This window comes from Leucoraja erinacea, chromosome 20 (genome assembly GCF_028641065.1).
Source record: "Leucoraja erinacea ecotype New England chromosome 20, Leri_hhj_1, whole genome shotgun sequence".
In the NCBI taxonomy this organism is placed as follows: domain Eukaryota; kingdom Metazoa; phylum Chordata; class Chondrichthyes; order Rajiformes; family Rajidae; genus Leucoraja; species Leucoraja erinaceus.
Window position 1 is genome coordinate 10,917,586 of NC_073396.1, and position 24,683 is coordinate 10,942,268.

The 24,683-nt window shown below is 40.2% G+C and overlaps 1 protein-coding gene across 1 annotated transcript; it reads left to right on the plus strand.

Moving 5' to 3' along the window:
- Positions 1–2,804: 2,804 nt before the first annotated feature.
- On the plus strand, positions 2,805–24,683 carry alkbh5 (alkB homolog 5, RNA demethylase). Its single transcript, XM_055651239.1, is given in 5 exon segments — positions 2,805–2,888; positions 2,891–3,597; positions 21,382–21,462; positions 22,396–22,551; positions 23,705–24,683. Coding segments are annotated over 5 exon segments (1,224 nt in total). The 3' UTR covers positions 23,901–24,683.

Below are 24,683 nucleotides of genomic sequence, written 5' to 3' on the forward strand. Positions count from 1 at the left end.
GTGATGAAGAACACGCAGGCATGAAAAGTGGAAAAATGATTTATTAAAGTTTAACATCTCTTAAAATATAACAACATTTTAAATGTCAAAGATGAGTATAATTCTTTCTTGCTGTGCCTCTTGTTGCTGCTCACTGCATCTTTATGTCTCTTTGTTGTTGATAAAAAAAAGAGACAATTTCAATAGACAGAGATTCAGCGGTCAGACTTTAACAAAGAAAATCCTTCTTCAGAGCTCTGCTGTCATTTACATTTGGTGTGATTTGAAGATCAGGTGTTTCAGGAGTTGTAGAGACACTGCTGGGTTCTTCCCGCGGAACTTTGTCTGCAGCTGAGCAGTAAGAATGTTCTGTCTGTATGTTGTATGGCACTGCCAATACAAGAAAAAAGAAAAAGGGGGAATGAAATGGCAAGCATACTAATTAAAAAAATAATCATCTACTACTGAAAGTCTGTTCTTGACCGTTTTTTGCCATCTGTGCTGCGATTTCCGAGAGAATGCCACCACCTACGGCCGTTTCGCTCAGAGCCCCCCTCCGCCGCATGTGTGCCGAGGTTCTCCCCCCCTTTCCTCTATCCCCCCCCCCCCTCCCCCTCTCCCCCCCCCCCCCCCCCCCCCCCACCCCCTACCCTCCACCATCCCCCCTCCCTCCCCCTCCCTGCTCCCCACCTCATCCCCCTCTCTCTCCCCTCACTCTCTCTCTCTCCTCCCCATCTCCCCCACCTTTCCACCCACACCCACCCTCCCTCTTATCCTCCTCTCCACCCCTATCCCACTTGCCCCTCTCTCTGTGTCTCTGTCTCTCTCTCTGCCCCTTCTCTCTCTGCCCCCGCCCCCCCCCCGCCCCCGCTCTTGATGTGACTGCAAGTTGGGGGCTATGCTTCAGTAGATAGGGTGGTTATGGGGTAAAAGGAGCAAATTAATCATATTAATTTTATATCAAGGGGGTAATTAGCGTGAATGCGAGAGGGGGATAGTTAGTGTGCGTGACGCTGCGTGCCGCCCACCTCCCACAACCGCACGTTGGGGGATCACACAACGGGTCTGCACTTGGTCTAGTTATAATTAAATATATATGTGATGCACCAATTTCAATCTACCAGAATAAAATCATGATCTATATATTTTTGTAGGTTTTTTATAAATTTAATCAATTCAAATGTTCTAATAATTAGGCTTGAGGAAGTTTTAAATGGATGTTCTTACTTGAATTAAATACTAGTACGCATTCCACCACCCACACTGTGCAGTCTTATATGTGATTATAGTTTTGTGAACATTTCACAAATGAAAATCAAAGTACCATACATGCCATTACATATTGACCATTAGCAATCATATCAGGTTGGATACAATTTTTTTCTCATATTTAGCCAAAGTGAGAGAATATAAATTATTTTAAAAAGGAGAAAATTACTTGCCTCGTTGCTGTTTTAAAGGCGTTGGTGAGGATGGGAGGTTCACATTCGTCCTCTTGAGTAACCTCCGTTGGGAAGACAGACGTTTCGGCGGGTTAGGAACGTCGAAGAGCGTTGGAACAGCATTCCAATTTAGCCTGTTCTTAGTCTGCTTGTTGGAAAACTGGTCAAGTTCAAAGTGTACAGAACAAAGACAACAGTTGGCTGACAAGTACTCCGTACTTCGGTGTAGGAAATCTTGTCGACGAGTATTCTGGACCCACCGTTGACATCTGAAATTACAGGAGATATCATTTATGATTAACTAATAATAAAAAAAAAATGATCATAACTAGATGCCTGCACAATGGATGACATATCACTTAAGTGCAATTGTTTTCAGTTGTGTGGAGAGACCTGTATATTGACGATGCTTTTTGTCTCTTATATGTCATTTCACCTTAAATGTAGAAGAGTTTATTAGAGAGGGGAGAGAGGGATCGAGAGAAGGGAGAGGGATCGAGAGAAGGGAGAGGGATCGAGAGGGGAGAGGGAGAGGGGAGAAGGGGGGAGAGGGGAGAGGGGAGGGGGAGAAGGGGGAGAGGGAGGGAGAGAGGGAGGAGGGGAGAGGGAGAAGGGGAGAGAGGGGGGAGAGGGAGGGGGGGAGAGGGAGAAGGGAGGAGAAGGGGGGGGGAGGGAGAGGGGGGGAGAGGGAGGGGGGGGAGAGGGAGAAGGGGGGGAGAGGGAGGGTGGAACGATAGCATGTTATAACGTTCAGCCGTCCCATTCCGACCAAAGATTATAGTGCAGAGCTACTCTACTATCTTTGATTGCAACCGCCGCCGCCGAATCCCCGGCCCACCATTGCACCCAAAGATGATAGAGCTGAGTTGTATAATCTTTGATTGTACCCTTCTTCACGACAATTCGAGGGATATAACGGGTAACAGCCGCCGCGTTCTCGGACTCGAGTCTGAGCTCGAAAAATCTCGTGGTCACTGGGCCCAATGTGTCCCGCGGGCCATATTTTGGAGACCAAACCCTTACAAGAACAAAACAAAAAACGTATAGAAGTGTTAAACTTGTCTTTATTATTGTGGTAAGTAAAGATGTAATAAAATAAGTCTAATAACTTTCTAATGTACCGACAAACCCCGTGGCCGTTGATGGGAGAACAGAAAATAACATTTTCACGACAGAATATCGACAAAAAATTATAATAATATAGTCTTACCTTTCTTTTTTATTGGGGAACCTAAGAATTACAGCTCTGGTCGTTTAGATTTACGATTAGAACAGTTGATAGCGGAGCAGTGAGATGAAGATTTAGCTGAGGACGCCATTACAGCCCAATAAATGCTTAACAAAATGGCGTCGACGGTCACACACGTGATACTGAAGAGGAAGATGGCGGCAGGCGGCTACGCAGACTTGAGGGAGAAGCTCCAGTCGCCTCACCGCGAGAAACAACAACAACAACAACAGCAGCAACAACAACAACACAACAGCAACAGCAACAACAACAGCAACAGCCGCTGCGATCGGCCTTGGCGGCAGCGCCGTACAACGGCCGCAAGAGGAAACACGAGGCGGAGGGCGAGGCCGACCTGAGCGGCGAGGAGTACGAGCACGGCAAGTACCACAGCGACTACGACGACGAGCGGCAGGGAGAAGCCCGGCGGGTGAAGCAGGGCATCCGCCAGGTGCGTCTCTTCACCGCCGATCAGTGCACACTAATCGAGTCACAAATCGACGACGTGGTTTCCCGGGCCGAGAAGGGGATTTACCGCGATCACACGGTGGACCGGGCCCCGCTGCGCAACAAATACTTCTTCGGGGAAGGCTACACATACGGCTCGCAGTTGGAAAAACGAGGCCCCGGTCAGGAGCGTTTGTATCCCAAGGGGGATGTCGACGACATCCCTGAGTGGGTCCACGACCTGGTGATCAAGAAACTGGTGGATCAGCGCATTATCCCCGAGGGCTTCGTCAACAGCGCCGTCATCAACGACTACCAGCCGGGCGGCTGTATCGTCTCGCACGTGGACCCCATCCACATCTTCGAGAGGCCCATCGTTTCCGTGTCCTTCTTCAGCGATTCAGCTCTCTGCTTCGGCTGCAAGTTCCAGTTCAAGCCCATTCGGGTGTCAGAGCCCGTCTACTTCTTACCTGTCCGAAGAGGGAGTGTTACTGTGCTCAGGTAAGGATCTTAAATGCAGTAACATCACATTTGTTTTATATGTCAGAGATGAAGCTTTAAGTTCAACCTTTCATTACTCTGACCATGGGAGTCGAACGTTGGAAGATTCTGTTGCTCGTTGCACGTGGAAGCGCGGGAGGAGAATGAATAACATGAATTAAAAGAATACGTACTGTCAGGCAGCATGTGGAAAGAGAGAGTTAGCGTTTCAGGTCTGAGATCACATCAGAATTTCCTTCGTTTTCTGTTTTATTTCAGATTTCCAGCAAATATCAGATTCTTGATATTTCGGACAGAACATGCACATTTTTGGCACATATAACATACATTTATAGATTTCTGTTTCCTGTGTGAAGATTTCGGACTGTGGAAGTTATGATTTTTTTGTAACCATTTAGCAGAATATAAATTGCCGAACCATGCCTATTTGATAGAGTTCTCTGATTTATTTTCCTGTTGCCATGCGATTATTTCCTTTTTTGAATTTTCTACATGAAAACCGATTTTCTAATTCAGAAGGACTTAATTGGCAAGGTTTACCAATTGGGTTTGTATAAGGCAGAACGATGGTTGCAATTTTGTGAGCAAGTAAACTAGGAGTGTGTTTATATGAACTTCCAGAAGGCATTTGACAAGACTTCACAAAAGAAAAGCAGGACTGGCCCCTTGTACCTTCTCTCTCATCCAATTAGATACCTTGAATGAAGAAATTACTTCTCATCTCTGCCCTGATAGGCCAACTCTGTATTTTGAGTTGTACCCTCTGACTAGATACCTCAGCTAGAGGAAAGGTTAATTTTGTATTGACCTACAAAAAATGTATTTTTCAATAAAATCACCTCTGTCATCTGAGCTCGCAGGTACGAGCCCAGTCTGTTTATTCTTTCCTCTAAACAACACTCCTGTCTCAGAAATCAACCTTGCACTCCCTATATTGCAAGTAAATCCTTGGGTATGGAAACCAGACCTGTTCATAATATTGTGTTTAAGAAGGAACTGCAGATACTGGAAAATCGAAGGTACACAAAAAAGCTGGAGAAACTCTGGGTGCAGCAACATCTATGGAGCGAAGGGAAAAGCAACGTTTTGGGCCGAAACCCTTCTTCAGACTGGAGAAGTTTCTCCAGCTTTTTTGTGTACCTGTTCATAATATTGTTCATCTGGTCTCAGCAGGGCTCCACATAATAGGAGCGAGGCAGCTTTGCTCGCATATACAAAGCTCCATGCATAAAGGCCTTCGTACTGAAATAATCTAATAGACAATAGGTGCAGGAGTAGGCCACTCGGCCCTTCAAGCCAGCACCGCTATTCAATGTGATCATGGTTGATCATCCCCAATCAGTACCCCGTTCCTGCCTTATCCCCTGACTCCGCTATCTAGCTCTCTTGAAAGTATCCCGAGAACTGGCCTCCACCGCCCTCTGAGGCAGAGAATTCCACAGACACAACTCTCTGTGTGAAAAAGACAGTTTGTGTATGCACTTTGTTTAGTGGTAGCATGACTGCAAAATATCCAAATTATACAAGTCTAATTAGTACATCAAGTGGTGTAGGCAGCGTTATAAAATTACAAAGATAGACACTTGGATTAGTAAACAAATCAGCAAAACTGTGAAGTGGATTTCAACAGTTAAGTATGAGGTCATTCATTTGGATGGAAAAAACACAGACGTGACTGTATAAAGTGAAATGTTAGTTCAGGGGTTGTCCAAAAAATTGCTAAACTATAATAAAGTGAATGATTAATGAAAAATGTAATGTTAGCTTTTTATAACAGGAGAGCTGCAATATAAAGACATGTAGTTTAAGCCTCGGCAGTGTAACTCTTTATTTAGACGCTGGTTTGTGTTGCTTGGAAAGAATATATAGTAACACACCAATGATCTGACATTGCTGGACCGGTAGATTTTCTGGAATATTAAATATTAAATGTTATTCCTGTGATAGCCTAACACTGATTTCACCTTTCTACAAATTACACATGATAAATGTTCTTGGGAACCTGGTGAGTTTAAAGTGAGCAGGAAAAATACAAACACTCCAGGCTTTGGCTGCGAACCTACTCTAGCACCAACCTTCCCATAATTCAGATCTTTGCTCTGAATGCACATTCAACCTACAATCCAGATCCCTGCCCTGGCCGCACTCCCGATCCCAGGCTTTGCTTTCACTCTGGCCTCCCTCTTGCTCACATTCTGGACTAATGAGCACGCCAGTTGCCGGATCATCGGAATTTCTGAGCTATCGAATGTCACGATATCATTAGAATTAATACAAGTTTAACAGGTTGTCAGCATGAGAAGCAATGCACAACTACAGCTGCATTTGCTGGAATGTTGATAATTACAGGATGATGTTATTATGAAAATTTGGATTTTAAAAGAAATCGATAAGATAAAATATATTTCTGACATTTGAAATCAGGTGATATAACTAGGTAGGAAAGTATTTTTTTCCCCCCAAAATGTAAAAGTAAAATAGATTTTTGCCTGCTAGGTAAAGATTTGAGATAGTATGGAGAAAGGTAAAGATAAGCACTAGTTTTATGGAAAGGAATGTTAGCAGTTAGAGTGGTTTGATTAGCTAGTTGACAAAGGCAGTCCATAAGTTATCTATATTTCTCAAACTAGGAGGTGGGAGGGACAAAAGCTGCAAGAAAGGGAAATAATCTGTGCACACCTTAGTTTCTCTCAATCATTTTAAATATACATTTTTCGGAATTACCATCCATAATTGCCCTTGAAATGATGGTGGTGAACTGCCATGAGTCACAGCACTTTTTCTTGTGAAGATTCTTCCAATGTGCTGCTAGGTTGAGAGTTCCAGGATTTACACCTTGGGGCATCTGCAAATAATGGTACTCCACTGCACTTGCTGCTCTTGTCCTTGGTGATAGAGTTTACAGGTTGGACTGTTGTGGTGAGAGGTGCTGAAGCAAATAGCTGCAGCAGATGGGATACTTTGTGGTGCTTTGATACTTGGTGTTTTTGTGGTGGAGGTTATCCAGAAGAATGGAAAAGATTCCAGTCAAGCAGCAGGCTCTGACCCCTCATGTCTGCCCTGTCATTCAATAAGATCAGCTGATCTAGTATCTCAGTGCCACTTTTCTGCATAGGCCCAATTTCCCTGATTTCATTGTGTAGCAAGGAACTGCAGATGCTGGTTTATGTCGGTCATAGTCACGAAATGATGCATTAACTCAGCAGGTCAGGCAACATCTCTGAAGAAAGCACGATGCGGCATTTAGGGTTGGAACCCTGTTTCAGACTGGGAGTAGTAGTCATCCTTAATTCCATTAGTATCTCAATCTATCCTGGATGGTGTTGAGCTCCCTGAGTAGTGTTGGGGCTGAACCCGTCTAGAGAAGTGGTCATTACCTGGTACTTGTGTGACCAGAATGTTACTTTGCAACTCAAACATGGCTGTTGTCTTGATGTCACTGTATGTAGGCATGGACGACTCCATTTTGTTTGAGGAGCTGTAACTTTTGGACCTTATGGTGGAAGGAAGAACATAGTCAAATCAAATTGTCGGGTCGAGGACATTATGCTCAGGAACTCCTGCAGGGATATCCAAATGTTAGGTCGATTTACGACAACAATCTAGGCCCTCTGCACTCTTTTGTACAGGATATGACTCCAACCATTGTTATAATGTAATTGATTTCAGTTGTGCCAGGGCTCTTTTATGCTACACTTAGTCAAGTGCTGATGTGATCTTAAGCACAGTCGCTCTTGCCTCATTTCTTGGTGTTTGGTCTTTCATTCATGTATAAGTTACATATTCTCTGTTTTGTGTCATTCTTAATCAGTATCTTCCTGTTAGATACTTGCTGTAAACCTATACCTTTATGTAGAAGATAGAAACAAAATGCTGGAATAACTCAGCGGGACGGGCAGCATATCTGGAGCAAAGGAGTGGGTGACGTTTCGGGCCGAGACCCTTCTTCAGACTGAATCAGTCTGAATTGACAATCAGTCTGAAGAAGGATATCGACCTGAAGCGTCACCCATTCATTCTCTCCTGAGATGTTGCTGAGTTACTCCAGCATTTTGTGTTTATCTTTGATTTAATCCAGCATCTGCAGTTCTATCCTAAACCTTTATATATTTATCTTCATCAACTTTACATTTTGTTTAATTGCTAATTGTTAAAATGTTTGGGTATTGAAATAGATACTTCATTTGCTGCTACGGATTTTCAACAAACATTTTGACGTTTTGGCACTTGACAGTATGTATGAATTGGAAATGTTTTTTTTAAATTATGCATCTTGCATGCTTGTATTTTGTTTTATGCTTTGACATGGGGTCTAGCATATGGTCTCACTTATTCTAGAATACCCTTATCCAAACAGAGAACACTACAATTATTTTTCAATGCAAATCCTCTTGTTTTGAAAATGTTTTGTTAGTACAGTACGAATTACAAATAATAGGATTGAAAGCAACAGAGTATGTGGCTTAAATACTGCAGTAAATTAAGCTGGCACTTTTTAAATATTTTCTTTAGCATGACCGTACTTTATAAGGACTTTGCAGACTTTATTCTTGCTGCGCAGGAAGCTGAGGGTGATCTTTTGAAGGTGTATAAATTCATGAGAGGAATTGATAGGGTGAATGCAGTCTTTAACCCAGAGTTGGGTAATCAAGAACCAGAGGACACAGGTTTAAGGTGCATGGGGAAAGATGTTATGAACATGAGGGGTGACCTTTTTGTGACTTGCTGTATGACTCCAAGTCCTGAAATTTATTTTGCACCCATGCCCACCATCCATATTAAACAGGCAGTGGTCTAACTGTTACAATATCTGCCGAACATTTGTTATCTTTTCAATGTTTTCAATTCTTGTGTGTTGAGTATAGCAATGCAACATGGGCATGCTGTGGTGCAGTCACAATTGAATAGAATAGTTAGCAGGACCTTTGAATGGTTTCTGGAGGGGGAGGGGTGGTCACCAATAATAGCATCTCCCAGATTCAAGTACACAATCGCTTTACTGGTAGATGTAATTGTCCGGAGGATGTCCTGGTTTAAATTCACTTGAGTAATTCTGGTTGACCAGATGCATTCTCTTCTGCAATGAATGGGGAAGAATGGGTTTGATTTTTTGATCAATGTACTGAACCACATATAAGCTTGGCAGCTGAAGGCGTGTCTTGGCTGGATATCATCCATGTTTATCATCTGCAGAGCATACATGATGAAAGGTAATTTGTGTGGTGCGCATGATACCCTTGCAACTCTTAAATAGCTTGGTGTTATGGGAGATCGAAAGTGTGGAGAGAGGAACCACATGCATTCTCAGTTTCCGTCCAAATCTTGAGCAGCTTTTCGACTAACTAGGAGTATACTGTGTTTGCCTTGTCTCATCAGCAACTTGTAAGGACATAAGACAAGAAGGCCATTCTGCCTCTTGTACCTGCTGTATTCAGTAAGATTCTCATTTAGTCATGCATTTTGCAGCATGCACACCATAAATCTTTGGCTTTTCTTATAGATGTAGGGTCTGCATGTAGGGTTATTGCAAGGGTTCCATTTGTCGGAAATGTCCGGAAGCCATGTGGTGCGACACACACACACACACACAGACAGACAGACAGACAGACAGACAGACAGACAGACAGACAGACAGACAGACAGACAGACAGACAGACAGACAGACAGACAGACAGACAGACAGACACACAGACACACAGACAGACACACACAGCCACACACACACACACTCTCCCTCCCTTGATATGATATTAATCTTTTGGTCCTTTGACCCCATAACTGTCCTATCCACTGATGTCTAGAGGGAGGTGGGGGTGGAGAGGGGCGGAAGGGCAGTCAGGGAGGGGTGGGGGAGGATAGGAGAGGGAGGGTGGGGTTGAGGGGAGGAGAGAGTGGGGGAAGGTGGAAGGGAGGGGTGGGGGATGGAGCTTTCTGTTCTAGGGAGTAATGTTTGTTCTAAGGAGTAATGTTTGTGATCTATGCCTGTTACACCTTCTTCAATCTAGATAATAGAAATACAACTCAAATCCTGGGTTGCTTAAAATTTTAAACTAGCAAAGCAATGGAAATTGCTAAATATCTGAATTAGGAGAGGTTGGCAGGGGTTTCTAGGTGGAAGGAGTCTTAATGTAATTTGCATGTATAACTGAATTCTGATTTACTTTTTATTCCAAAGCGCTTTTCACTATTTCTAGAATGGTCTTGATTTAAATGGGAGTTTTCTAGATAGCAAATCTTTGATTAAAGGAACCAGCTGCTACCCCTAGTCACATGGTGATTTATTTCAAGCCGGTATCTATTCTAGGATCTTTCACATAGCCATTAACCAGTTCTCTAGTATTTCAGGAGTCCCACAGTAAAATTGAGAAAACACCCTTGGATATGGTGCAGAGAAAAATACCAATACTGGTCAGTCTTGAAAGTGCTGAGTGATTTTTAAGCAATAATAATCACACTAATAATTTGTAACGGTTGTGATGGACAAAATAGAGTAATCTATGAGAAATAAAAATGAAATGAAATTAAGTGTGGACTGTTTGGAAAAGGAGGTGGATTATGACAAAAATAAAACAAATTGGGAAATATTTCAAGCTGATAAGAGTCTGTCAGAAACTATCTTGTAAAAAAGCAAGAACAAATAAGCTAGTAATGAGATCAAGGATGAATAAATAAGTACAAAAAGTTAATCAAAATATAATGTACTGCCATTTGGGGAACAGCTTCATTCCTTGGTGCAAAGCACATTTGAACAAGAATCTGGTAAGAAATTCCAGGACATGTACTATTACTTTATTGTTTTTCTAGCCATATGCAGTTTTATTTTTTTTAATTTACAATTAATCTCAAATTTTGAAATGGAATCTGAGTTTATCAAGCTTTCGAATAAAGCATCTCTATGATTTCTATTTACTGACTGCCTAATGTAATATTTATGATATGCTCATGGAAAATTATTGAAATGCTTATCCTTGACTTGATCATTTTTGTGAGTGGATTGAAATGTCCAAAAGTTATTTGGAGTGTCAGTATTTATAAAGGATAGTTCTTGGTGGTCTATAATGGTGAAAGGGGTTCTAATGATTTATTAATAATTGTGATGGGGGGGGGGGGGGGGGGGGGGGGAATCGCCGAAAGGTTTGGCACTTATAAGAGAAGATAGACACAAAAAGCTGGAGTAACTCAGCAGGTCAGACAGCATCTCTGGAGAAAACCATAGGTGATGTTTAGGGTTGAGGCCCATCAGATGTGTGAAGAAGGGGCTCGACCCAAAACGTCACCTATTCCTTTTCTCCAGAGATGCTGTCTGACACACTGAGTTACTCCAGCTTTTTGGGTCTACGGTTTAAACCAGCATCTGCATTTCCTTCCTACACATTTATAAGAGAGTTGGTTAGGGGTGCAGTATTTCAGAATCAATAGGGGTTCATTGGTAATTGGGTGCAAGATAGTTTGGTGTATTAAACGTTAGCAAGCCATTTCAGTAAATCGTAGCAGAATATAGTTCACTGATATGCCAAGCAAGTCTGTTCTCTGCTTCTGCACATCGATAGTACTGTTTCTCTCTGGTCATTCCAGACACTAAACACAGTATTCCCATCTCTACCAAGATTTAAGAAAACTGTCATGGTTTGGTGTCACTGAAAATGGACACGGATGACTTTGAGTTCATAATGGTAGTTTTCTGCATTGTATTATTTCTTGCTTTGAAAGCTAATTAAATGTTTTGGTCAATTATTCTTCACATCTTTAAAGTAAAACAGATTTTATTGGGTGTTCTTTTTGTCCTGTGGGTAGTGTTTTTTTACACTCCATGCTCTCCTTGCTGCACTGTAATTATCAGATCATTTAGTTTCCCAAAAGTAGATAAATGCCTGACCAGTATGATCATTAACTATTCAGATAAGAACAATCTGATTTAATCCTGTTCTTAGTTAGATGGTTTTAGCTCATTAGTTATAATTAAGCATGAATAAAAGTGACGCAGGTGAGTGCAGGATTAGCATCCTGTGATTGTATATGCAACTGACAGTCATTGTCCAAATGCTGCCCACATTTGAAAAGGGTTTTCTTCAGTCTGAAGAAGGGTCTCTACCCGAAACGTCAACTTTTCTCCAGAGATGCTGCTTGTCCCGCTGAGTAACTCCAGCATTTTGTGTCTATCTTTGAAAAGGGCTTTACGGGTAAAGAGGATGAAGTTTGTAAACTGTCATTTTTCTTTTGATGATTAATGGTCTATTTAATTGAAATCTATTTAGCAAGAGTGAAATTATTGATAACTCAAGTCACGGTTTTAAAAGTTTATTTTTTAAACTCTTGGTTTGGTGTTGGTCAGTGAAGGTGACTGGCAGCATTCTGCAATGATCTTGCATTCTGCTTGACAAGCAGCAGTTCAAACAAAGTTTTTTTTACATGTATTTAAAACGTGCCATTTGGTAAATATATTTAAGATGTTGGGCAGAATCTATGCTACTGTTTGTGATATTACGTTTTCTGTGTACAAACCTTACAGGTTACAGTAACGTACAATCTCTGCAAAGCGTTTTTTTTTGCGTTTGTTTTGGCATTGCAGTATTATCCTGAGTAATGAATGTAGCTAAGAAGAAACAAGGAGTAAAGTTAACATTTTTCAAATGAATCGGGTTTAATTGTTAAAACTGTTTGGTCAGATTTTTATCTATTTGCCAATTTTGCCTTCTAAATTGTTGGTAAAATAGAGTTAGACTTGTATCTTACTATTTATAACTCTTGATTATTTTTCTTGCACAGTGATCCTAGCTGACAGGACTTTCAAACCACCTTTTTTCCTGTTGTAGAATTATATATTTTCTTCCAGCCCCTGGATGTAGAGTTCTATTTGAGAGCAGTGACTTTGAACTAATTTTGTTATACGGTGAAATCCCTGTGCTTAAAGTTTAAGTTACACATGCCTAATACAAAGCAGCATTCTGTGGGAAAATGTTCAAAGCAGACTTTTTTTGTGGCTTTCAAACAAAAATTGGGATATTTTAATACAAATGACTTGGATTATTATCTTTTTGGGACAATGATTCTTGGATTTCCGCTTCTTTATAAGATTATATGTGAAATATCCATTTCCAATGTACGTTTGTTTTCCTGTGACACAGAATACAAATTGTCACGGTGGCTGCAGGGTTAAAAGAGCACCAGTAGCACTTAAAGATTTTAACATGCCGAGACTGAACAAAACAAGATTTACTAGACCCCCAGCTGTGCTCTGCTTAGTTGTTGCCTAGTTGAAATGGGTGACTAGGCAGAGACACTAATTTTAGTGGAAAGAAGCATTCAACCATTCCATTACTTTAAGTGTTTATTTAACAAATCTGCACCATTGTGCAATTCAAAACTGAAGTCATGCTCTTTTAATCAGTTTGACATTTTTACGAATATAATATGACCCAGTGTAGTATCTAGGATTTTGTCCAGCAGTTGTATACTGTATTTTATAGGAGTTATCACGAGAAATGGCAAAACCTATCAGGCCCGATGCACCCCAGTTCCTGAGATGTGACTCTTCCTACAATGTGACATGTCCTGTTGAGTTTTTCTACCTTTCTCCATATTTGCTTTACATTTAAATTTAAAAAAAAAAGTCTACTTATATTGCTACATTGCTGTGAAGACTCCTTTTGGAATAGTTCCTAATTACTACCCTGTAGTAATTATGCTGTAGTAAATATCACTGAGTTTTGTGATATTTCTGTCGTGTTTAAATCTGGAATTTTTACTCCTATCAAATCATTTTATCGTGAGCACCGTCAGATAAAGCCCTTCATGAGGGGGATGTTCCAGAAGATTAAGATGCATGGGATCCAAGATAATTGGATAAATTGACTAGATAATTTGGATTCGGAACTGCCTTACCCATACAAACAGGGTAGTGGTGGAAGGGTGTTATTCTGTCTGGATGCCAGTGTCCTGTGATGTTCCTCATGAATCAGTGCTGAGACCTATATTTCTGTTACATATAATAACAAATGGAGATGTGGATAGGTTGGTAAATATGTTGAGAGATGACTAAAACATTGGTGGAGTTGAGGACAGTAAAAAGGGCTGTCAAAGGGTACAATAGGATATAGATCAGTTACAGTGGAGAAATGGCAGCTGGACCTTGATCAGGCTAGTATGCGATGTTACATTTCGGGAGGCTGAATGCAAGGGGAAAATGTACAATTATTAGCAGGACCCTTAACAGCATTGATGTGCAAAAGGATCTTGGGGTTAGGTTCATCACTCTCTGAAAGTAGCAACATTAGTAGATAGAGCTGCAAAGAAGGCATATAGTTTTCTTGTGGTCAGTGCATCGAGTAAAACAGTCAAAATGTCATGTTGCAGGCTTATAACATTTTGGTTTGGCCACATTTGGAGCATTGTGTGCATTTCTGGTCGCCCGTTACAGATAGGATGTGGAAAGAGCACAGGATGCTGAGTGGATTAGAGGGTAGTAATAAGGAGAGGTTGGACAAACTTGGAACTATTGCCTCTGGAAAATTAGGGCGTAAATGTTTATAAAATTACAAGAGGCATAAATAGAGTGGACAGTCAGAATATTTTCTCCAGGCTGGAAACGTGAAATACCAAAGGGCATAGCTTTAATGTAAGAGAAGGATATTTTGATTTTTTTTTTTTTTTTTTTTTAACTCAATAGCTGCCTGGAATTGTGCTGTTAGTGGTAGAAGTGGGTTTGTTAGCAATGTATTTCAGGCTTTCAGATAGGACATGAATATGGAGGGATTGGAAGGATATGATTGTGCTTTAATCTGGCATCATATTTGGCACAGACATTATGGGTTAAAAGGCCATTTTCTGTGTTGTACTGTTCTAAGGGACGACAGATGGCACAATGGGCTAAGTGTTCGGCTGGCGACCGGAAGGTAGCCGGTTTGAATCCCGCTTGGAGTGCATACTGTCGGTGTGTCCTTGGGGCAAGACACTTCACCCACCTTTGCCTGTGTGTAATGTAATGTAATTATGTGAAGCACTGCACTTTGGGGTCAATGCAAGTTGACTGAAAATGTGCTATATAAATAAGATTATTATTAAGGAGTGACAAAAGAGGCAACTCAAATTAAATGTTTAAAAAAAAAGATGGTGGTGTTTGATAGCAAGGAAGGTTGTCTGAGGCTACAGTGGGATAAAGATCATGTGGGAGGTTTAACATGGCATTGACAGATGGAATTTAATGTTGACGAGTGCGAGGTGGTGTATTTTGGAAAGTCAAATATGAATAAGACATACACTAAATGGTAGGGCACTTCAGAATGCTAATGAACAGAGGTTCCTTGCAAATCCACAGTTCCCTGATAATAGAAAGATGGGTAGATAGGGTGGTGAAGCAGTATACGGAATGCTTGTCTTCATAGGCTGGGATAAAGAAGAAAAAATATCGACGTTATGTTACAACTTCATAAAATGCTGTTTGGCATATGAGGTATTGTGTAGTTATGATTGCCACACTGTAGGATGTAATTGCTCTAGAGGGGGTGGAGTGGAGATTTACCATGATGTTACCTGGATTAGAAGACTAGTTACAGGAAAATATTGTATATAGGCTGGGTCTGTTTTCCATGGAATGAAGGAGGCTAAGGAGTAATCCAGTGGAAGATATGAGATCATGAATCGCAAAGGTGGGTTAAATAGTCAGTATATTTTTCCCAAGACGGAGGAATCAAAAACAAAATGGCATAGATGTATGGTAACAGGTATTTAAAGGGAATCTTGGGATTTATTTGTAAACACTGTTGTCGATAACATGTTTAGGAATGGTACCTTATGGCAGCAAATGAGTGGTTGGTGACTTGGAATATAATGCCAGATGTGGTAGTGGACAGTGGATAAAATTATAATGTTTAAGACATTTAGACAGACACTTGAATAAGCCACACGTTGGCGAGAGGTGTGATTGGCATATGGTTTACATTGGTAAGACCAAGCATAGACTAGGTGACTGTTTCGAGGAACACTTGCTCTCTGTCTGCTAAGGCCTGCTGGATCTCCCATTTGCTAACTATTCTAACTCCCTTTCACATTCCCATGCTGTTCTTTATATCCTGGGACTCCTCCATTGCCAGAAATGAGGCCACAGGCCTTTGTAGCTTACAAACCAAATGGCATCAACATTGAATTCTCTAATTTTACGTAATATCTCCACCCTGGTGCATACCCATTTTTCCCACTACCCTGCCCATCTTTCCCCCACTCTCTGCTCCCCTTCCACCTCTCTACCTGCTGAGTTACTCCAACGTCATGTGTTTCATTGCCACCTCTATGGTGCACACTGTGCCTTTCCTGCTTCATATCACATTCTAAGCACTGGAAGTCCTTGCTGGGCATCATCATATGGTACCCTTGCTACACATTGCGATTCCAAATAAACTGCTTGTCCCCACCATGTAGAGAACGATTGGTCATACATTACATCATGACCTGGTCGGCAACACTTAATGAATAAAACATAATGGATAAACAGTTAATCTGCTGTGATGGTTAGGAAAGGGATGTTGACTTGGTCATCAGAAGAACTGCTTTGCTGTTGGGTCCACGGGTCTTCTAAAATACAATTATACATGAGCAGTGGCTCCATTTAATGTCTCACCTGAAAGATAGCACATCTGATAGGCGAGTACTCTTTCATCCAAGGTTGATATTTTAATTCAAAATTTAGGTGATATGATGCAGCTTTAACAATGTTTAACTTTGAATATAGACATTCATATTTGCTGATATTATTCTATTATTTTAGGAAATATCTTGAACTTGTTTGAGCTCCACAAAACACGTGGATGATCATGTAACTTTTTTTAGATGAGTTTGGATTTGACTGCAATATTTTCAGACGTGCAATGGGAAGAGCTTTGTAGTTCACCAAATCTGTGTCAGTTCCAGTTGGTTAACACCAGAGGGCAAAACAGACTTGTATCATGCAATTATATCCTATTATGGTTACAGCACTTAACATAATTTGGACTTTTTAAAAGGTTTAGTTTTTCCCTGGTCTCTGATGCATAACATGCAAAAGGAAAATAAATTCTGTCCCAGTGATTGCATGCCATTCCTTGACATTTCTGTGCTAATTCAACAGACCAAAAAGTAGTTCAAAGTTCTTATTGTAAATGATGTAAAGTTGAGAATTTGGTTCGTGAAAATCTGGATAGGTGGTCTAGTAATTTGTTCAATTCATTTATGCCTGAGTAATGTGTACTGAATGCCATCACATCAGGAACCCGAGTGACCTGGGTCCCACAACAAAAGGGGTAGGCCACATTGGGCCACAAAAGGGCTGGACCATATTGCATTTGGATCTAGTTTAATGAACAGTGTTATAAGAGCGCCTATCCCTACCATGCTTTCATCCAGGGTCCTAACACCCCCAACCATGTGAGGCAGAGATTCATGTACATCTCATCCAGTCTAGTGTATTGTACTTGGTGCTGGCAATGTGGCCCTTTTTCTACTTCCAAGAAAGACCCCATGACTGTTTTGCCAAGTACATGCACTCTGTCCATAACGGCCATCTCGAATTTCTAGTGGCATGCAATTTCAACTACTCTGCCCCTTTCCACGCTGATCTGATTATCCTTGGCCTTTTCTGTTACCAGGATGAGGCTCAACACAAATTAGAAGAATGCTACCTCGTATACTGCCTGGGTAGTGTACAACCCAATGGTACAAACATTGAATTTTCCAATTTGGGGTAAACAGTACCTTGTTCCTTTTTTTGCCTTCTGATTCACTCATTTTGTCCTCCTTTACAAACCTACGTTCCCCAGTGGGTCTCGTATCTCTCGCAGTGATTCAATCATCCCTCTCTTGTGGTTCCTCTTAGCACCTTGCTCATTTATCAGATTCTCGAGTCTGCAGCCCTTTTGTTGCCTCAACTTATCTTCCAATCTCTGACTCCACCATGCCCCTTTCTGCCCAACATTCACCACCTCTCCAGTTCCACCTATGGCCAACTGGCTTCTTCCTCACCACTCTTCATATTGGTTATCATCAAGTCTCCATCTGTCTCCAAGATGCTGCTTGGCCACCAAGACGGCAAATGTCACTGAGTTTCTACAGCATTTTTTTTTTTGCTCTCAAAAGATCTGTATTATTGCCTCAATTCAGCGTATTTATTAACCATTTTGTTAATAGGCATAAACCAGATAGCTTTGTTTACCTATAAAACAAAATGAAAATGTTAAATCATAAACATCAATCATATACATTTGTGGCAAATGCATTTTGGGATAGTGAAGTGAATTAATTTCATTGGAAACCATGGAAATTGTGGAGGTCGAAAGAAACTTGGGCTAACTCTGGTCTCTTTTATCCAGAGGATTTACAAAAACCTTTTTGCAGCAAAACAGATGCACTATTATCTGATTAGTGTATCACTGCATCTGAAGGAAATATGACTGCTTCGGGAGTCTACATTTACCTACATTGCTGGTATGAATGGGAGGAGATTTTATGGGTATTATTGCTGCATTCTAAAGAATATAGTACATAATGCACAAGATTTTTCATATTTTCAGTATGTTGTGGGACCCAAGGAAGATGATTAGGAATCTAGGTACAGTGCTGGGTGTCTCAAAGGTGAAGTTGGGGAAAACCTGCATTGAAGGGGTGATAGTTGGAGTTTAGAATTCTTCTGCTTATGACAGTTGACACTAGTTCAGTTTCTAATTTAAAATATAAGTGAGGATTTTATTTTAACCTGATATATTGGGGTTTATCTGGATAAGCAGATATATGAAGTTTGGTCATAAATCAGCCATTATCTCATTGAATGTCAATGTGAGGTCAAATGATTTAATAGCTTACTGATCCTATAGACCTCCAAGCTAATTTAGCCTAGGAATCAATACAATTGTTTCCATGTGTTTCAAAAGTTAACCACCTCTAAGTGCTTCATTGCCCCCAAAGCACTTTAAGCAAGTTTCTGAGATCATGTAGACTGCTACATAGGTTTATGTCCAGCAATCATCCCATTCACTTCCCTCATAGAATGTCAGAATTTCAAATGTATCAAAGTACAATATTTTTTTTTAAAAATATTTTTATCCTGGTTATTTTCCTCCCCCAGCCTTTTAATGCAATTTTGGTGGAGCAGATTGGCGATTTTATCAGATGTGAACTTGCTGGCTGAAAGTGTGTTTTATCAGTGGCAACCTTTGGGCTGTGTTCATTTGAGTGCAAATCAGATTTTCTTTTCGTGATCTCCGATTTATGCTGTCATAAAGTATAATTCCTTAAAATGTTATCAACCAACATATAAAGAATTATGTTTTCAATTTGCAATCTATGCAGTGCAATTTAAATATCCTACACATAGTTCAGTACTATAGCAAGGATTGTACACGTGGTGGATCTTTGGTATTAACCTTTTTAGCTGAGGTGGACTTGTTTACATTTCTATTTTGGATTATTTCTTGTAGAGATGTTTTACAGTTCATTTTGACTGTTCATATTATGTGCATGGAAATGCTTGAAATAGAATTGCAGCAAATATCTGTAGGAATTGAAGGGGTGATAGTTGGAGTTTAGAATTCTTCTGCTTATGACAGTTGATACTGGTTAATTTTCTAATTTAAAATTAAGTGAGGATTTTATTTTAACCTGCTTCTGTCATCATTGCTCAGAGTTGAGAGTTAAGAGTGTTTAATTGTTCTATATACCAACAATGGAACAATAAAATTATTATTCTCGGCAGTGTAACCAGCCTGAAAGCACAGAACTCAATAGATTACATGATAAACTAAATTAGATTTATTTATTTAATTATTAGTTTAAAAAGAAAAACGAAAAACAAAGTCTTTAGTGCAATCAATACAGTTTGTACAAATCAATCAATTTTGTGAGGCCAGTTCATTGGCTATATTTAAGAGGGAGTTGGATGTGGCCCTTGTGGCTAAGGGGATCAGGGGGTATGGAGAGAAGGCAGGTACGGGATACTGAGTTGGATGATCAGCCATGATCATATTGAATGGCGGTGCAGGCTCGAAGGGCCGAATGGCCTACTCCTGCACCTAATTTCTATGTTTCTATGTGAGACACAGTGCAATCAAGACACTTTTGCAGTGAATTGGTGGACATAGCTCAGTTAATCACAGGTACTGATCTCCCTGCCATCGAAGAGATCTACAGAAGGTGCTGCCTCAAAAGCAGCCAGCATCATCAAGGACCCACAGTACTCTGGCCATGCCCTCATTTCACTCCCACCATCAAGGGAACCAAGGTGGTATAGAAGTCAGAAAACTGACCCTTCATTCCTGGCAAGTTGACAAGCCAGCCCGTAATGCAACCAGTCAATATGCTCTCTACTGTACACCTATAACAGTTCAAGCACATATTAGTATAAGAATATAAAATGTGAAATTGTAATGGGATAAGATGATCATTGGCAAACCAGCTGGCTATACAAATGCTGAAGAGCGCTGAGAGCTGTAGATTATCACATTTCTGTGAAGGTGGCAAGACATGCTGAGAAAGATTTGTTTTTTTTTAAAACTTTCTAATGTGGTTTTGTCATTTGAGGAATTGAGTATGAAGGCAATGATATGATAAGCCTTTTATAGATGTGGCTAGATCTTGAATATTGTGTTCCGATCATTGTACTCAAGGAATTTGAAGATGACTTTTGCTATAAAGTCTCTTCAGAGTGAAGAAATATAAGGGAAAAAGTTAAGTAATTCAACCAAGGGACATTTTGATGAAATACATAAGGAGAAATCATTTCTGTTAGGGTGCAAGGTCCGTTCAGTATTTGAGTTCCAAATTTAGATAGCACTAGCAGTTTCCAGACTCACTTGATGGTGGGAGTGTAATAGGACTGAAACATGCTGCCAAGTGGAAAGTACGTACTTGCCGTTTGCAGATTAGCCAGAGCTCATCTGCTTAAAATGCTGTTCCTGTCGTGAGTAGCGAGACTTTGTGTGGCAGTGGACTCTTGGAGGATGTAATACCGTCAAAAGATTTCAGCCGAACAACAAATTTTGGCACTGCCTCATTTAGGCAGCTACCAAACCTATCAAGGACTCTGAATGCTTCTGGATTTCCTGACATCCAGGGATGTTCAATAGTTATAAAAAATAAATGAAACCTATGTATTTGAAAATTAAAACTGACTTTTTAATTTGGATAAACTTCTTGCTGATATTTATTTTCCACTGCTATTCCTCCACTGAAATATACCACCTGACAGCCAGTTATCCCTTCCACAGTTTGTCAATAACCAGATTTTAATTGTTCATGTTCCCAGTACTTTACACCTTTGATTGTACTTATAATTTCATGAGGTCTGATGCTACTGTGCATCAGTATTGTCTTGCTTGTTGGTACCTTTCATATGCTTGAATTCACTTGATTTGTTATTTTATTGAGAACTAAATTATTGGATGTGAAATTGGTTTGTAAGTGATGGCAATAAGTGATACAGGGCTCGCCACAGTGGTACACTTCCAACTTTTTAATTTATGACAAATATGTGATATTGATAAATTTGTTTAACTTTTCATAATTTGTTTTACCCCTATACCCTTTGATGGAGAAGCAGCTATTTGCTTTTACTACACTAAAACTGCTCACTTGTGGCCTCCACAAAAATGCTATGATTTTTTTTTGGCTGATGTATTAGTCATAAGTAATTTAGTAATAATTAAATTCTGCTAATCCGCAGGGCTAACCAATATGCACCATAGTATTCTGTGTTGCCTACTGTGCCAATTTAGCCATTTTTGATTATTATGGTTGGATCTACTGACTTGACATTTTTCTTTCTAGTGATTATGCAGCAGATGAAATCACTCATTGCATTCGACCACAAGACATCAGGGAGCGAAGAGCAGTTATCATACTCCGAAAGTAAGAGTTGATCATTCTTTGATGTAGCAGCTTTAATATTAATCAGTTTCTTCCATGTGGTTAAGTGTTTATTTTACTTCTAGTTATCATTTCTGGAACGGAGGGACAGAAAAGTAACTCCTGAACATTAATGTGTAGGAAGGAACTGCGGATGCTGGTTCTCGACCCAGACCGTCACTCATTCCATCCATCCAGAGATGCTGCCTGTTGCATTTTGTGTCTATACTGAAAAGGAATGTCTACCTCCGAAAGCCAATAAATATTGTTAACATTTCTGATTAGGAGAATTAATTCCATCTGCTCTAATCATTGGACTGGGAGTGGAGTTCACTGGAGTTATTTGGAAAGGGAGAATAAATGGCCGAGATTGTGTTTGCTATATATATATATATATACATCTACACATATTGCAGATGCTGGAACTCATGCTGGCAGATGCTGCCCGTCCCACTGAGTTACTCCAGCATTTTGTGTCTAGAATCCTGAGAATATTTGGGTGTCATTGCAGACAACATAAAAATTAACAATTCAGGTCAATGACGTTGCAAATGGATTATTTTTTTGACTCTAGGCAATTAGACATGAGACAGCAGCAAATAACTTGTATATCCTTTGCTTTCTCCTTATTCAGTTTATTTTCTTGTTTCTTTCAGTTTCTGTATCGTACATTGCCTGTAATGTTGTCTTATACACAGCTGCATAAATCACCTGAGATTTGACCTGTTCAGGTTTTATGTATTTGTTATATTTTTCCAATTTTCATTTATACTAATTCGCAGTCTGTCTAGTTACTTACGAAGATCCCATGTGATTAGTACAAGGATGTGCTGAAAAACCAGCATCGGCAGTAATTGTACGTAAGCTGTATCTATGCATTTGTGTTCAGTGGTAGGATTTACTAGACTTATAAAATGTCTTCTTTTTCTCCAATAGAACAAGGACAGAAGCACCACGTTTGGAATCAAAATCATTAACTAGCTCAGTGTTACCGGTACACATGTCCAACAGACAGTTGAATAGTGACCGATATCAAGCATTACTGAAACAGAAACGGTCTCATCGGAAGGCTGATCCAGATGCTGCACACAGGTAGGTTGGAAGGGAGATTGTGAAGGGTGGGGGGGGTTCATGTTGGGGTAAGCTGAGGAATTATATGGTACTTGGTTGTTAACCTAGATTCAGCTAGTTTATTGTCAAATACATCCAGGCACAATGACATTTATTGTTTGCTTGAAGCTCGCACAGTAAATGATCTACACAATAAAGATAAATACAATGAGTGCAAAGCATAGATTCTTGTGCAAAAAAAACTTGTAATGGCAGAATAATCAAAATGAGATAGGTGTTTGTGCAGCACCTCTGGGGAAATGGGTATGAAAGAGGTTTTCAGGAGTCTGAATGCAGAGTGGATTAAGTTGTTCTTAAATCTGGATACAGTGTCCTATATCGTCCAGAGGTAGGGAAGAGAAAAGGAAGTGGCTGGTGTGGTTGACATCCATGTGGTAGCAAAGGAATTTTGGTGCATTTTGCATTGAGTGGAATGTTACTGATATTCAAACTAGATTGAGGACTCGTAAAAGATTACTAATCTCCCGGACATTCTTGGGTATATTTTAAAGCACTTGAAGAATTACTTGTGAAATACTGTCAGTTATTTATAGCTTAGACATTCTGCAGGGTGTAGTAAAATATGTGACCATCTAATTGACGAATAAAGCTTTAGGAGAGTGTCACCAGGTTCCCACCAATCTGTATGGTTTAATAAAGGGCACACCTGTTGGTGGTTTGAGGAGCGGTCATAAAGTCCTAGTCATATAACATGGAAACAGACCGTTCCAGGGTGGCACAATTGTGTAGCGGTAGAGTTGCTGCCTTTTAGCCGCACACCCGGGTTTGATTCTGACTACTGTTACTGTCTGTATAGTTTGTATGTTCTCCCCGTGACTATGGGTTTTCCATGGGTGCTCCTCCAAAACTCAAAGACATTCAGATTTGTACGTTGATTGGTATCAATTGTAAATTGTCCCTAATGTGTAGGATAGTGATGGCATGCTGGGATTGTTGGTCGGTGCGGACTCGGTGGGCCGAAGGGCCTGTTTTCATGCTGTATCACTAAACTAAATTCAATCGTGTCAACTTGCGATAACAAATAATGATTGAATGTATTAGCTCTTTGAACACTTGGCATTGATGTGTTGTGTGACAAAAATTAACTGCAGTCCCATTGTTTCCTTTTCAAAAGGCCTAGAATTTTAGAAATGGACAAAGAGGAGAATCGACGATCTGTGATTTTACCAAAACACCGCAGGAGGAGTGACAGTGCTGCAGAAAATTACTGGCGAAAAACGCACGATTGTGCGGATGATGAAGAAGATGAGGGCGGTGAAGGTGGAGTAGCAGGTAGCCCAGTCCGAAAAGTAAAAATGCGACGCCACTGATTGGAGAAAGAAAAAAGTAGACTCTAACTTGAAGGCTGAAGGACAAGATATGCACTACTCATTTCTAAAGGGGACAACTCAACATTTACATTCAGATTCAAAGAAGAAGTTTAAAAAAAACAAAAAAAACGCTCTTTAAAATGGAAGGATTTATCCTTGAGGGTGAAAGTGGCAGGAGAATGCTGTTATGTTGCAGCCAGGATGGCCTCTGTTTCATTCTACCTTTGTTATTGGGTAACGTTGTATAGCCTATTTTCCCCTCTTTTGTTTTATTATTTAAAGCCCAAATTAACTCGCACAGCTCTGTGTGTTAAAGCAAATTGTTTAAAAAATATATATTAATTTTTTTTAACTACATTCTTTTGAAATGAGAAGCAGCCGGAGTATCATGGTATCATATGCGCTTTTTCGAACTTCAGCGTTTCCAATATTAGGGTTGCACATTTTGGAAAGTTCCCAAATCTATGTTAAATATATTGTTGCATAAGAACTCTTACTGAGAGTAATTTTTGTTTCCACATAGGGGGAGAAAAACACACGTGTGTTGGCTTGTAACAAAGTTGTACAGTTCTAGAAAAACAAAAACAAAGTTTAATGTAAGCAAAAGAATGAGTTATGTAAATGAAAATAGGTATTTTATGTAAAAAAAAAAACAAAAAAAGTTTTAATTTGGGTAACTGTCAGAAAGAGAGTTTGCCTGTCAGCAGGGCCTTTGACCTGGATGCTTGCTTTATTTCTTGTACAAATGCTAAATTTGATTAAATGCAAAGAGCATCACTTTAA